This window comes from Lissotriton vulgaris, chromosome 9, assembly GCF_964263255.1.
Source record: "Lissotriton vulgaris chromosome 9, aLisVul1.2, whole genome shotgun sequence".
Classification (NCBI taxonomy): domain Eukaryota; kingdom Metazoa; phylum Chordata; class Amphibia; order Caudata; family Salamandridae; genus Lissotriton; species Lissotriton vulgaris.
In genome coordinates this window covers 81,373,728-81,390,376 of record NC_141697.1, presented here as the reverse complement: position 1 = coordinate 81,390,376, position 16,649 = coordinate 81,373,728, and the positions used below count along the sequence as shown (strand labels likewise).

The window sequence follows — 16,649 nt, the reverse complement described above, 5'->3', positions numbered from 1 at the left end:
AATGCTGCTTCGGCAGTACAATAGGACCAACAAATTGAGTCAGATGTTCCTGTAATTGACATATATTCTCTCCTGAATTACCTTACATTGTTACATGTTATTTGCTTTCGTGTGAAGTTTGTTACTATTACGTTTTCCTTTTTTTCTGGATAAATAGCTCAAAATAAGGCATATACTTCGACAATGATGTATGATACTGGAGATTTTCTCATTGGGAAATTATTTCTTTTCTTCACTGTACATGATATGAAAATGCTTGTGGATATGTTTGACTGTGCGATGAAAATCAAATATAGAGCTAATTGGAATACATACGGATAATGTCTCTAGATGATGGTAAATTGTGTCAGTTGATGCTGCAGCCTTGCAAAGGAGCATGCTACCTAAACCCTACTTCACATGTTCCCTCCAGCAGTAAAAATTTCTTTGGAAGTGTGTAAGCCTGCATGAACGTCTACGCACACCTGCATTACATTACCCAATCTAGTGACTAGATGCAAAACAGAATCCTTCCAGTCTTTTTTGTTCAATTTTATTTTTAAGAACTGCCATGTGGCATTGTGCTTTAGGACAAGATGAAATTAATATATTTAATTTAAATGATGATATAGACTAGTGAATGGAGCAAAACGGGTTGCACTTACCTTTAAAACAATTAAAAGTTGAATCCACAACAGAATTAGTCTTTGTTTCAGCTCCCTCTTTCTCCGGATGCTGCCTGTCTGTTGCCTTCACCTCACTGCTACCTTAAACATGTCCACAGTGGTGATTAGGCACTTTGTACTGGTTTTCTTGGTTTGCTCCAAATTTGGCCATAGCCAGTCATTCGATGCAGGTCAAAAACACTGAACTATAGATAGTTTGCGCTTAAGTCAATGACTGCTCTTGAGATTTAACGTTACAGCATCCCACGACAAGTGCTAGGTTCTCTTTCAGTCAGATTCTAATTGAAATTTATATATTTTTAAACCCCACCACCATATCCAGACAAATGTGCTTGATTGGGTTTCAAGTCCACCACCCACTCATTCATCTCAGTAGGCGTCCAAACTTGGAGTCCTGTTCAGGTAACAATTTGGTATTTCTGTAAACTGATGAGACTTCTTCATGCACAGACTTCAGTCTACAAAGTTCTTCTATGTTTCAGAGAACTTCTTAAGTGTGCCTGCATCCTTCTCAGTGTGCTTATCCTGATTGCTGCTGTTACCATCCAGGCTCAAAAGTATCTTTGTAGCATCTGGAACTAAAATAAAACTAAAGGAGAAACAGTGATGTGAGACCTAAAATCTTGGCCAAGATTGTATCCAGTATGCCTCCTAGCAAATTGAAAACCGTGAAAAGCACAAAGATTGTTTTTTTTTTAATAGACGAGTGTGAGCAATGTGAAACGTGTGTAGCACCTGTTTAGACTGTTGCAATTTTTGAACCTGGGACGAATGTATGCTAAATTGCAGATGAATGAAAACAGGCATGGAAAATAAATGAAAAACTTTGTTCCCCAAACAGGACATTCAATTTTGAAGTAAACCAAAAATGTTTTTTTCTCCCCCCACCCCATCATGTTCTTCTCACAGCTCAACACACCTCCCAAGCCGCATTCCTATACCTCAAGACTTCCAAGTCCCATCATCCGAACCCAGAGCCCTTTAGCCTTTCTATGTAGTCACTCGGATCCCCTGCAAAAGAAGGAGACTGGCTGCCCCAAGAGTCAATCAGCTGAGAGTCTGTCCTCCTCTACCCGCTCAACTGGCCGTAGACAGCTTCCTGTCATTCCTGGTGGCAGCAAGTTTCCCCCTGTCATTCGCATATCAAAAGCACAACTGCAGAAGGTGAATACATGTGTGTCGTCCTCAGCCGTGACAAGTTTGTGGGTGTGTGTCTTTGACAAAGGTGTTAAGTTGTTGACGTGATGGTGTAAACGTTTTTTTGTGAGAAATAATTAAATACATTCCTAAATGATCAGCATGTACAGATCATAGTTGATATATGGAGGCGGGTAGCAGTTATTAAATAACATTTCTCTGCAACTTCTAGATGTTGTTTCTCATTCTAAACATCAAAACAGAGCGTCTTCTAGTCTTCCCTCCGTTCATTTTAAGTGCCAGAATGGTGCCTTTCTTGACTTGTATTGCTCCCATCATTAGACTGTCAGCTGACATACTTGGATTTTTTGACATCTTGTACTTAATTTTTTTTGTATGAACGATTGTATTGTGTTTCTTTTTTTATCACTACGAGCTTTTCCTTCACAACTGACTTTTTCAATAGTAGTTGTGGTGTTAAGGTTTATCCTTGCCCAAATAAACTCCGCTCATCAGGTATTTTTCAAAACATTTTCTCACTATCATAAAGAAGGCGCTTTGTATCAGCTTAGAGCCGCAGACGTTCACTAACTCTTGTAAGGCAACCATGGCAAAAGCCACTGAGTACTGAAGACTGGATCAACCTGCAGCCTAGATACACTTGCAAGCTCTATTTTTCTGGACAACAAGCACTGATGTGCTGAATACACACCATTGTGTAATATGTGAATGAACGTGGTATAGAGACGCTTGCACTGACATGTTTTCTACTTTTAACCAATGTTAGAGAGTGATAGTAATATACTTTCGACATATTTCTGTATGAAAAAAAGATCATTCAGACACAAACATTATAAAAGGATCAGTGGCCTCTTTTGGGAATAGCATATGATGAGATACTTTACTATTGTTATTCACACCAAACACTAGCCATGCCAATGGAAAAAGAAGACGGATTAGAAAGCCATCTTGCCCCTTTTTTTTTCAAAATGAGGTAGGCAGCATGTTAACAGCCAATTGACAAAGTGCAGGATTAATTGAGGAGGACAAAGAGTGAGACTGGTGGGGTAGGAGACGGTCTCTTTTTTTATAATAACTTTTTTTTCTAAAATCATTAACATCAAAGTGGTATGAATTCTGAAACTACCCTGCCATAAACTCATCTCAATTTTAAGAGTAAAACATAGTCCAAGTCTAAAGGCATTTCCTGAAATTCCACTGAAAAACTAGCCTAATTTTCTATGAATTGAATTGCATTTTATACTATAGAAGTAGGTGGTGCAGGCACCTCCTCCATGCCAGAAATGCAAAGGAATCTATTCCTTTACTTTCTGGTATGAAAGGAATGCCTGAAGCAGGAGTTCAAGCCCAGAAAGCAAATGGATGCTGCATTCAAATTGTGAATATTAGGCATCTGCTCCTGCAGGACTACTGAACAGCCACAACTGATTGCCAAGATTTGTACTTTCATCTACAGTTGCAAAGATGCACTGCAATTTCCTGGTATTCCTCCTGGCCAAAGCTATCGCCAGAGCAGGGTACGTCTATTCTGTCTAAAATCCATGCACCTTCAAGTGCATCGCAGTGAGTAAGCACATCTAAAAAGACAAAGAATATTAATCTGTCACCTACTGGTGGTTGACTGATATATTTATCCTATTTCCAAATGGTACCATAGGATTTTCAAGAGATAGACTCTACCCAAGGAAGTCTAGGGTTCTAGATCAATCGTCCCAAGTCTACCCTAGTTGCACTGGAAATCGTTCTTTCTCTTGCAGTCATTTTCCCTCCTCTGAATTGAAAATTATTTCCAAGCTGTGGTTGTCTTCGGTTTACCTAACCGATCAAGTTCTTCAGACAACATGCCTTCTAACAATTGTTCTCAACACCAATTTGGACACAAGCTGTTCTGCAGTCTCTAAGGACCAGTAGAGTAAGTTCTCGGGAAACTGAGAAGACCGCTCATCTCTGTCCCCTGAACACATCACTTATTTGTCTGGTGATATCAGTAGAAAATCTCATGATGGGGGTCATCTTCCATCAGAATTGATCACAGATCATCGTAATAGACCCTTGACTTTATTTGACAGCTCCAGATACAAGTTTTGTGCACATACATTTGTTGGAACTCAAGAGTGGTGCATTTGGCCAAAAAGTCCTTTTACCCATCAATCAAGAAAGCATCCATCATGATTCAAACAGAAGACACAATACCAATGTGAGTGCTTGTTTGTTTGCGCGCCATACAGATAATTTGATCCTGGATACTTGTGCAATGCCTCAAGTTCATTGCAATCCACCTACTAGATGTAGACAGTATTGAGACAGACACAATAAGTAAGAGTTTATCAAAAGAACAATATTCTAAATGCCAAAGTTCTGCAAAATATAGTTCACAGATGTGGATATTCGCTCTCAATAACAAATGACTCAAATTTGCATCTAGGTCCCTCAAATCTGGGACAAGGCTAGTGGCAATGTGACCAAATGGTCAGTGAGATTTTGCTACCCTTTTCCTTGTACCACTCCTAACATTCTTTATTAAGAAGAAGCGCTCCAAATGCAAGATGATCCCATTAGCGCCCGAGTTGCCACAATAGTGGTGGTCCACATGTTGAAGAGACCACTTAAGAAGCAGCATTGCAGACTGCATTGCCTCTTCAGGGTCAGTTTTTCTACCACAGGATATCATCCTTGAACTTACCTGCCAAGATCCTTAGAAAGCCTCAGGTATTCGCATCCAAAACTGCCACAGGAGTACTGGGCGTTTTAAAGGATGCCAATGTCTCTCCCATCTGACTTCAAGTGGAAGAGGTTATGCAGATTGTGTTTGAAGAACTATATCACTCTTTTCAGGAAATAACACCATGGCGGAAATTCCCTGTTACTCAACAAATAGCGACAATAAGGGGAAAGGGCAACAAAACAGTTTGGAACAACCTCCCTTTGCTTTGGCAATGCAGTTGTGGTGGCTCCAGGCAATCAAGATGAATAAATAGTATATGACAGTAGTCAAGAGGATGAAACAAAGGTGTAAAACAAGTGTAGAGCTGTACCTTAATGTCATATTCATTAACTTTATGGAAATTCAAGAAAGATTTGGAGTCCGTCCTTGACAATTCTTACAGTTTGTAACACTTACCACAGATGCTAGGGAAATCTGAACCACTTTCTCCACTGCTGCGGGGGGGGGGGGGCGGGGGGGGAATTCTAGCTCTGATGGCAATGCTGATAACCAGCAGCGGAAGCAAACTGATGGCCATGTTGTATGGAGAGCCTTAAAAGAAAGAAAATGGGGGAATCCCTGACTGCCAAAGATCAATGGCAATCAGACTGTCCCACTGACAGGGAATGGGAGAAAGCCTGCCCCGAAGTCAAACAAATACCCAGCAATGCCAGGTACAATCTACTGCAGTTATACTGCCTACACTGACTCTCCTTGACCTTAGTAAAATTAAGCATGATTTTCCAGGTTTGTGCAGGAGAATGCCTGAGATGCTTAGAGATGCCTAGAGGAACAAGCAGGGTTTTACATATGATCTGGACATGCACCTCATCATAGGGGCGTGTAGTTGCCTACACTTGACTCTAAACAGTGTTTCTCTGCACATCTCTTAATCCAAGAAAGGCTTGCTGTTTGCTGAGGGTGGGTTGGGATGCACTGGATCCTTAGATTTGTTAACTTACCAGCTCAGTTGCAGTGGCTCACTGGATGGTTCCCAGGTGAGGCAACTGAAAAAGGGCCGAGACCTGAGGTTGAAATCCCTTCGGTCTCACCATACTAACCACTGCTAGGTGACAGTAGTAGCTTCTAATTACCTGGCATGAAATTGTTGGCAGAGGTGACTCATTTGTTCTGTCTCAGGATGTGAGCTGTAGGTTCTGCTGTGGTGCCTGACCACATTTAAGGAAGTATATGGTCTCAGGGTGTTGTCATGAGTCTGATTATCTGATTGGTTGAAGTTTGGTTATTTTTGAATGATCTGTCTAGGCTACTAAACAGTCTGTGTTTGAGCCCTAGGATTACATTAACATAGAACTGCTATTGAGAGGTTACCATGGGACTCCCAGCTCGAAGACGGGGATGATTCAAGCATGTGAATCTATGAAAAATCCCAACATTGGAGAACCGAAATTACAGGTAAGTAACTTTTTTTTCTTCTGAGTGTATGACTTTGCCTGTACTTGTTCATAGAAGCTGAAATGCTGTGTGTACCAGTGTCTGATTTATTTTACCTCCTGCTGTGCTGTTTTGTAGTTCACAGTACCAACCTGACTACTACACATAAACAGTGTTTTTCCCGGGTAGTTAAATACTGAACATATTTCTGATTTGACCTAAAGATGTTTCTGGTTTTATTCCATTGCAAGTACTTGTTCATTGCGGTTGAAATATTTTTTGTAACACTGTCAGTTTAATTTCTCTCCTACTGTACTGTTTTGTAATTCATAGTTCTAAGATGACTAGTACACATAAATATTGCTTTCTCTGATTGTTAAATAATTAGGATGTTTATGATTTGGCCTAAAGATGTTTCTGATTTGACCTGAAGCTGTTTCTGGTTTGAGTCTATTTCAAGCAAGCGGTTGAAATGTCATCCATAACACGGTCAGTTTAATTTTCCCTCCTTCTGTACTGTTTTGTATTTCATAGTACCAAGCTGACTACATTTACTGCTATCTTCACATACATTGTTAAGCACTAAATATCCTCCTGGTTTAACTACATTGTAAGTATCTTGTTACTTGTGTACATGCTACTACTTTCCCGATTTGTAGTATGCTTCGACTAGGTAAGGGTAACAGGTATAAAAAAAAAAATTTAAATATGTTTTTGAGACGGCAATGTCTAACACTAAGAGCATGATTGCGATGTCAGCGGTCGGACCACCGACAGCCCATTGGTGGTGGTCCAAGCGCTGACAGCCCTTCAGTCTGACCTCCGTATTATAATACTGATGGTCGGACCCACAGCTGTCTGGCGCAACACCACCACTATCTTAGATCCCAACGGTGCAGCGGCCGGAGAAGCGTCGCAGAATGGCGGCGGTACCGAGGAAGTTACCGCTGTCGGGATTAAAATATTCTTTTCGGACAGCCTTTTCATGGCGTGAACCTTGCCATGAAAAAGTTGGCAGAGTTTGGGGGTCCCAAACAGGGCCCCAGGCTGACGTAGGCCAATGAAAAGTGTCCCTGGGGCCACATGTAGTGCCCCCACTTACCTCAGGGTGCCGTGCACAACATGGTGCATTTCACACGGTTCACAGATGTGCAGGAGATGCTGCATGAGGCGACATGTGCTGCGACCCTTTTCCAGGGCTGCAGCATGCCCTCCCTATGGTTCCAATGACTTACTAACCGCCAGCCAGGTGGTCACTTTGAAATACGGCGGTTGGACCACTGCATGCTAGTCAGGTGGTCTCCCAACCGCTGCAGTAGCTGCAGCGGTCCGACTGTCCGACATGATAATGAGGCCCTAAGTGCTACGCAGTAAACGGTCATGGATTCCACAGACTGAAAGCACTTTCAGCAAAGAAGATTGGGAAAGGGAAAGACTGTTTTCAGGGATTCCATATATGTACCTGGCTGCACAAGAAGACAAAGGATTCTACCGCTGTCCGAACCACAGGGTACCTCCTAGCGCTGAATCATACTGTATGGTGTAGGAGCTCACTAGTCCTTTATTAGTATTCTGTGATCTTCACAGGCAACTGCTGTGAGAGCAAGACTGTGTAATATGGGGGTTGATATTGTACTGAGACTTGTCTCTGCACTTGATGATGAGTCTCCTGAGTATATATCTACCAGCCAGGAGCCAGTAAAATGTATCATTTTAGTATTGTGGGGGTGTAGGGATTACAATAATATGTAAATAACCAAGGGGAAGCAGTCCTTTAAATAGGTCATCAAAAACATAGATGGGAGCATTCAGCATGTGCTCAGCTGTAGACATGAACACTAAAGAAAACTGAAAATTTAACAGCTTTATAATATAATTTCCATCTCTACTGTACACTGACAGAGCTAAACAACAATTCTTGCATGCAACTCTATTTAGCAGATTCAAACGGAATGAATGTAAACATTTATCAGTAACCTCTCCAATTAGCAGGCGATTTTTAAAGAAATTTAGATTTGAAAGCGGGTCTACCTTTGTCTGTTCTAAACAGTTGATCATGCTGGGTCTTGAAAGCATTGAAAAAGGTCTCTGTGATTGAGTTTTTGGTCTCCCATTTTTTTTTCTAAACACATTTTTAAAAATACATGCAAACACATACATGCTTAGAGGTCTTTCAGTCAACCCTCTTCATCCATTAGTCTGTAGTGGCATTGAAATTTTGTTTCCGTTCACCACAACATATAGGATAAGGCTGACACCTCCCCTCCCCCTCCCCACCACCCCATCCCCCAATTGTGAGTGGCAACATTTTGCCAGTGCCCATTTCATGTTCGCTCATTTACGTGCCTGTGTACAGGAAAAAAAATTCTCAGCTTGCGATGAGTCCATGCCATGCCATTCCTCAAGCGCTTTGCCTGAACACTGGCACAGCCTGCCTGGGGGCAGCTGTATCAAAGACTTAGGGCAGTGTGGTGTTTACTCTCTATGGCTCTTCTCATTGCTCATTTGTATGGCAGCAAGGGCTGAAACAACTCATACAGATTGCCCAATGGTGGCTGGCTAGCTACATAACTCCCACCAAAGTAGCAGTGGCATCTTGAGCCTACCAGGAGCTAGGGCTAGGCTAAGTGCTGGGTATTAAATATAGTGGTACCATCCGCCAGTCTCTTCAGACAACTCCAGTAAAGAAAGGACATATGGAGCCAGCTTTTATTTTACAAACACACCAACAGCTTGCATGTTCTTTTGCTCATGTGACAGACTGCACCTGCGGGCATCCCTTTCTGTAACAGGGCAGCAGTGCTGGAGCGGGCTCATATAAGTTGTGGTACTTTTCAGCTAGTCATGCCTTTTGAGCTTAGTAGCACTTTGAATGGTGGTATTTTTTTGCCTGGCTGAAGCAGCGGGGGTTTGTTCCTAGTGGCGCAGTGCACATGATAAACACAGCTAGCCAACAGGGCACACTGTCAGATGCCAGAGTAACTGATACTATGCTGCGCTTCATATATCACAACGGTGCTCCCTGAGTTACACGTCCATATATACACCACCTACATACCCCTGTGTTGTGTGCTGAGGCGCTTGCCAACATGGGTAGCATGGTACACTGTGTACAAAGTTTGGATGGGTTTAGTCTTTGGAAGTGCGGCTGTTGTGCTATGGCATGCAGCCCTTAGCAGTAAGATGGAGGAAGTAGTGTGTAAGAGAAACGCACAGCTTTTGTTTTTTAGTACGCTGGCAGCGTGATGAGCATTGCAGGTCCATTTATGGTATTACATATGACCGTGGCTCACTAAGCTGGTTACTGAACTGGGTTGTCAGTTCTGGTAATTTTGTTTATGGTAGTGAGAAAGCATAGATTGGAGTGAGATGTGGTCAGGAGATCTACCAAGGTGGACTTTGTTACAGTCATCTTGTATATGATTGTCATTGAGTTAAGTCAAGAAGCAGTCATAGTATGTAGTTAGTTGGGACTGTCAGTGGTGGACTAAATTGGAGTCCTTCAATGGCCAGCCTTATATGGCAGAGCTCTTCAGTTATTCCATGCTTCTTCAGCTGATGATGAGTGGTTTGTTGAAGTGGACTTGTACAGTATGGGTGGTAGACATGACCTGTAGTGGCTCAGTTTTACGTGAGTTTAACAGACCCCATCAGTTTAAAAAGAATAATTATGCTGCTTGTTTGAACTACAATTGACTGTGTGACCGCTGAGCAATATAGTATTAGTATTAGTGAGGGCCAGGAGGGCTATGTAGGAATGTACCCGACTATCTAATACCCAGGGTAGACACAGGTCAGCTCTTCATAACGTACCAGCACATACAACGTTGTTTGCTGTTCATGGTGTTCCTTCCCTGTGATCTGTAGATTGAACTTGATAGAGAAATTATTGTTGTGAATCTGTGCCATTCACCTCTCCTCTAAACTGCAAATGCTCCTGGGCGCTAAGAATCTGGCTGTGGGGAGTTCTAGCCTTTGGCAGCTTGTGCAGAGAAAGTGGTGCTTTGTGTGCATTTCTTATAGGTTAGCAGTATTATGTTCTGTGGTTCAAGCCTGGATCAGAGTACCCTATTTTGTTGCTACAGGTTGAATTTATTTTGTGAGGAGAAAATGTGGAATTAGCACCCATCAAAAAGTATCATTCATAATGTCTGTTGTTCCTCAATCAAGATTAAAGTTGTTTCCAAATGAACAGGTCCGTGCTTGAGTGTGGTTTATTTTCAGTTCTTTATTTAATGTTCAACAATAGATAAAACGTTCCAATGTTACAGCCAATTTGTCTCTTTTTTAGCCAACGTGTTTCGTCTCATGAAGGAGACTTCTTCGGGGCTAAAAATAAAATACATAAAGATATTTACAAATACATATATACAAACAGACATATATAAAAAAATACATTGAAAGATTCCTAATTTTATATATATATATATATATATATATATATATATATATATATATATATATATATATATATATATATATATATATATATATTAAAAGGAGAAAAGAATATGAACAGTCCGAGTTCTTGTAAATTTAGCAAATAATTACATAATCTTTATATTATAGACAGAACCAAAATTACTCTGTTGGTGTTCCATCATTCCAAGTCTAAAAGGTTTCTGCACTAGACTTCTTCAACATGGTAATGATGGGCATCAGGAAAACGATTTCATACAAAGTAATGAGAAAACATGTTTTAGATCCAAAACAGTGACTCAGGAACTGAAAAAGATATACGAATCACCATGCCTCATAGCAGTGTTCTAAAGAGATGTAGTGTAAATGGAAGATTCCTCAATTCAAATATAGTTTTAGAGAATCTGAAATGATACATTAATCTGGTTTAGACAAATGATACTGTCACACATGAATTTTACAAAACTAATTTTGTGATAAAGTGCCAAATCAAAGCATTTTAGAAAAGTTTAACTGTGAGAAAAAAACAATTCCCATCAGTACATGTTAACAACTTTAAAAATTCTTTCTTTCAATTTATAAATATTCAGTTTCTTGATGACTTGTTGTCATGACTCAAGAACCCTTATGTGTGAAGACAATTCTGAGCCAATCAGAGGAAAACAGTTTCTTACAAAAAGACAATACTTGATGTCCAAAGACTGTGTGGATAAAGATTTACAAACATATGTCCCAGTCAAGACCATTAAATTTGCTTAATGTTTACAAAGATTACTGGGATTAATAAAGAATAAAGGATGTCAATATATTGAATGAAGGATAGAATTAAGACTGTTGGAAAATCGTATGACACTGAGAACACAAAGGTAATCATGGAACTCTAATACATATTCCATGTCCAGCTCTATATGTGAAATATCGCAATAAATGGCTTATCATGCAGTACCAGACAGACCCAAAATATTTCAACAAAAAATAGTTAAAAGAAAAGAATACCTGTCAATTCAGATTTTTATCCTGAAGAGAGTATTAGAAGAAAAAAGAAAGAAAAAGGGTATATAATTTATAATGTTTATATATAACGAATTATGGATATTAATCATTAATTTCTGTTTTTAGAAAATAACCTAATGACACCACAAAGTATTGAGAACCGCACTATCAATTAAGAAACCAAGATTTGTATATGGCTGGCTGAAAAAGCCTCACCCAAATGTCAAACATTTAGTCCTGTCCTTAAATTGGCCCACTATAAACACATTATTTTCGTTCATTATCATATAACAAAAAATATTTATAAGAAGTCTTCGAATTACACATAACAGAAATACTCGTTTTGCATTGAATGAATAAAAATCAGGGATTATCAAAATCTCGATCGTTAACGTTCAAACAAGAGTTGACAACACTGTCGGCCATCTTGGCCCGTCATCCAGTATATTTAAAAAGTGCCACACTTCCCGTTTAATACAGGAGTTCTGGGGTAAAGGGCAATACATGATGAGAATAAATATAAAGAAAGCAAAATAAGAACGTTGGATACAATAGAAAAATACTCATTCTGTATTAGAGGGATCAGGACGTATTCAAATCCCGATCACATGCGTTAGAACAGAAGTTGACAACATTGTCGGCCATCTTTTCACGTCTTTCAGTGTGTTTCAAAAGTATCACACTACATGTTTGGTACTGATGTTATTTTACAGAAGGCACCAAGCGAAAAATAGTTAAACAAAAGGGAAATCTCGAATTCATTAAATTATACAAAAAGAAAAAATCCCACATGGTAATAGGACACAATATTAGATTAGTACTAGCAATTTTTTTAGCAGAGCCTGTGACTAAACTTACCAATAAGGCATGGTAGCCTACCAATAATCAGTCATCCGACGTGAAGCAGCGTCTAAAGAGTGGGCTGTAATACTACTGCTATTTATACCCCTCCAAATTAGATAATTGGTAAAACCTGTGCTCCACGATTCGACCTGATCACATGATTCGATGATCGGTTCCGCGAGTGAAGATTAACGAAAAAGAGCTACTTTGGGCGCCATCTTTGAATATTTCTATTGTATTACGTGAAGCTAGAAATAATAATATAGATCTTATATGACAAAAGATGTACGGAAAAGAGTTTAATGAAACAGACTAAATAATTTAGCCATATATAAAAAACGAAATCCCAACCAGTTACTAATCAAAAATGCCAACATAACTAAGTCGGACTAATTCCGAACGAGTAATAAAGTCTATAACATATTCTTAAAGTAGAAAATATAATATTTTTAAAAAACGCCAATCTATAACAAACATCCTCATGTCCTTATTGTATTGAGAATAGCATTACCAATGAAAATTCATTCATGTGCAGTTTGTCAAAAATAAGCGCGGGCGCCATTTTGTAGTGTCCTAAGACAGCCATAATTCATAATGATAAATGAGATGCCTTCTTTCAAATCCAATATTAAGATTATGCAGACATAAGGTTCTATAGAATGTATAGAATGAACGATCCCCCTAATCAGGGGGATTTGTAGGTTACTAATATATGTTAAAAATTCGAATTCATAAGAAAGAAAAAATATATTTTTTTTTGTATCGTAATAGATAAAGAGTCAGAATAACCAAATCATACTCATAGTACAAGATTGGGTAAGATCGTATCGTAAGGGCATATTACAAACAACCGCGTTAGTATATAGTGCCTACAACCGAATGCGGTCGCCATATTGAAACATTCTAAGACAGCTGTATGGTTTCGATGAAATTTGGAAAAATTACATTATTTCTCTAGTATTGTTTTTGATTTGATTCTTGAAAGACTAACATCTTTATCAAAACATTATTTATGAACACCTAATAATTACTATTTGGTTCTCTATCCATATCCGAAATCCAAATTTACCTCAACAGTTTCAGATAACAGTGACATTTTCATGATACATAGAACAAAGAATAACTTATCGTGATCAAGTCAGATGCAAATCTCTATTTGTAATGCGAAACAAAGATTGACAATTTTTAAAAACTTGGTATGTTGCATGGCTAATCATTAACCAAATAAACATCAAAGGATCTATACATTTTAAAATTGAAAACAACACAGTGAAAAACCAAACAAAAAATGAAAAAATATATAAAAATGTGCAATCAAACCAAAAAAGTGAAAGAATGCCAAAAATATAACTCCTTTTGAAATAATATTATAAGCAAACCACTAATATATACAATCAGGATTGATTTCTAATTCATGTGATTCTTTCAATACACGGTCCATCTCAAACTTTGCATTTAACAGATATATCTATGTTGCAATTCATAAACAGATTCATAAAAAATGATGAAACTCATTACTCTGATTTAACCCATACTGCACACTTCTCAAACGACAAATCCATGTTGACTCTAATTGTCTGAGGTCACGCTCCCTATTTCCACCTCTGACATTAGCCTGTAGATGATCAATTGCATGGAATTTTACTGTCCTCTCCTCAGGATGCTCTGTGCAGATATGATTAGCCATAGGATACTTTAGATCCCCATTTCTTATAGCTCTCAAATGTTCTTGTATGCATGTTTTCAAACACCGAATACTACTGCCTACACATGTCTTGTCACATGAGCCTTGTATTATATATATAGTAAAAGTAGTATTGCAGTTAATGAACTCTTTGATCTCAAAGCGTCTGGAGCCATTGTATGAGAAATGAGTGATCTTATTTGTACCAAATTTACAGATACAACAACCCCACATACAAAGAAGCCTTTCGGTTTTTCAGGAAACCACGTTTTTTTGTTGTGAGGGGTGGATCTGACATAGCTTGGGCACAATTTATTTTTGAGGGTTGATCCTCTCTTATATAGTATCCTTGGTCTTCTCGATACTATATCATTAGGAATGCTTTCAGATCTGAGCAAGCGCCAATTCTTACGAAGTATGTTGAAGACATGACTACTGTAGGAATTGTATTTAGTGATGAAAGATACATGAGCCAGTTGAGTTTGTTTAATTTTTTTAGTTTTAGAGGAACTTAGGATTTGTGCCCTATTCAGAGTGCAAGCCCGAGTTTCTGCTTTGTCAAGACAATTCATTTCATATCCCCTCCGTTTGAAGTTCTGTTTAATTTGGGATAGGTTTCTTGCAAAGTCGCAGTCCCTGCTGCAATTGCGTCTAGCACGCACCATTTCACCATAAGGAATTGCCTTAATGGTGGACTGTGGATGTGCACTCGTAGCATGCAACACACTGTTGCATGCTGTAGATTTTTTAAACACATCACTGTGGATTTTTTCATCAAAGACATATAGTCTTAAATCCAAATAATCAATTTCTTTAGCAGAAAATGTCATGGTCAGTTTTACATTGAAGACATTATCATTTAAGTATTTGAAATAGGCCATTAGATCATCAACTGGTCCATTCCATATTAAAATGATATCATCTATGTATCGGGCATAGAATATTATTTGATCACACCAATTTCTAGCTTCTGGACCCCAGGCATGCTCCACCTTAAACAACCCCATGAAGAGGTTGGCGTAGGAAGGAGCAAACCTGGAGCCCATCGCCGTACCACGTTTTTGTATGTACCAATCTCCATTGCTCAAAAAGGCATTATTCATTAGAATTAATTCAGACATTTCCAATAGCATAAAAGTGTGTTCCAATCTATTGCAGTCACGTTTGAACAGAAAATGTTTAAGAGCGTGTATTCCTTGTTTTTGTTCAATGCAAGTATATAAGCTTTCAACATCCATTGTAACAAACATTAGCTCAGTACCTTGCCAAGTAAAATCCTCTAATTTACAGAGAAGGTCACCACTGTCTCGTAGATAGGATGGCAGATTTTGTACAAAGGGTTTAATGAATGTATCTACGAATTCCGAAAGGTGTTCTGTAGGTCCACCATTGCCTGAAATAATAGGTCTTTCGGGGGGAAGCGTTCACCCTTTATGAATTTTAGGCAGGATGTACAGACATGGAAATCTAGATTGATTTGCTTGTAAATATCAGTATTCGTGATCTGATAGTAAACAAGACTCATGCCATTCATAGAGTTTGCCATTGATAAGAGTCTCTATTTTAGATGTAGGATTCTGACTCAATTTATCATAACAATATGAGTCCGATAGTTGTCTATTGATTTCTTCAAGATAATCACTTTTGTTCATAAGAACAATGCTGCCCCCCTTATCTCCCTCCTTTATCACCAGGTTTTCATAATTGTTGAGAGCAGTTAAGAGTCCAATCAGTTTCGGATATGTTGGTGTGGTGTCTACATTTATTGGTTTTAGAATGGTCATCCTCAAGTTTATATAGGTCAAGACTGACCCTATTGAAGAACTCATCTATAACAGAGTCCTTAGTTTGTGGGGGCATGAATTTAGAGGTCATACGTAGGCCACTATCCATGCTACAATCTTCATAAAAACCTAAGAAATTTGTAAACTCAACAACATTGCCAATTTCATCCTCATCATAGAGGGTAGCTAACATATGAGAATGATGGGCATCATTGATGCTAGGTATTTCCAAAACAGGCATAGAGTTTGACACTGGAAGCGATGAAGGATGTTCAGCAAAGAATCTTTTTATTTTCAATTTTCTTGTGAATTTGAAGAGATCAACATGTACATCATCAAAATTGCATTTATCAATTGGACAAAAATGTAGTCCTTTGCACAAAACATTTCTTTCTTTATCAGTCAAGACTCTAGTAGATAGGTTGACAACACTGATATCAATTGAATTGAAACTATCATCAAGGTTAGACTCTAGACATGCTGTCTGATCATCTATTTCTTTACATTGGTGTTCTGTGCCCTTGCCTTTGTGCCTGCCCTTGTGTTTTGTGCCACCCGGCCTTGTTCTTGATTTTGATTTTGCTTCCGATTGCCTAGGCGGAATCGTTGAACCTCTCGTAAAAAATCAGATGAAGTATTCTCCATAGCCATAGTGCTAGTGCCTTCACCTGGATCACTTTCTATTGAGGACAAGGAGGTATTACTGGAAGAGGCACTTACACTTATCTTGTCAGTTTTTTCTTGTGTTTTGCTGACTAGATCATCATATTTGCGAGAAAAGGTGAAGATGCGGCACTTTTTATAATCGCCATCATCCCTACTTATCTTTCTTTGTTTCTTTTCATTCAGGTACAACTGATAGTTATTCAGTTCTTTCTTGAGAATCTCATTATTTTTCTGTATTATGTCTTTGAGACTGGATTCATTGATCTCTTTCTCTAATTTTACAATCTCTTCTCTGATTTTGACTATTTTCCTCTCGGCATTAAGAATTTGAATTCCCA

General features: G+C 38.7%; 1 protein-coding gene across 2 annotated transcripts in view; it reads left to right on the top strand.

The window, feature by feature from the left end:
• The window catches only part of TTBK2 (tau tubulin kinase 2), a 646,589-nt gene that overhangs the window by 509,114 nt on the left and 120,826 nt on the right, over positions 1-16,649 (top strand). Inside the window, exon 15 of one of the 2 annotated variants that reach the window (XM_086937100.1) lies at positions 1,575-1,829. The exons of the other annotated variant lie outside the window; for it this stretch is intronic. Coding sequence (XP_086793226.1) covers positions 1,575-1,829 — 255 coding nt within the window. The remainder of the gene's footprint in view (positions 1-1,574; positions 1,830-16,649) is intronic. 2 annotated transcript variants of the gene reach the window in all.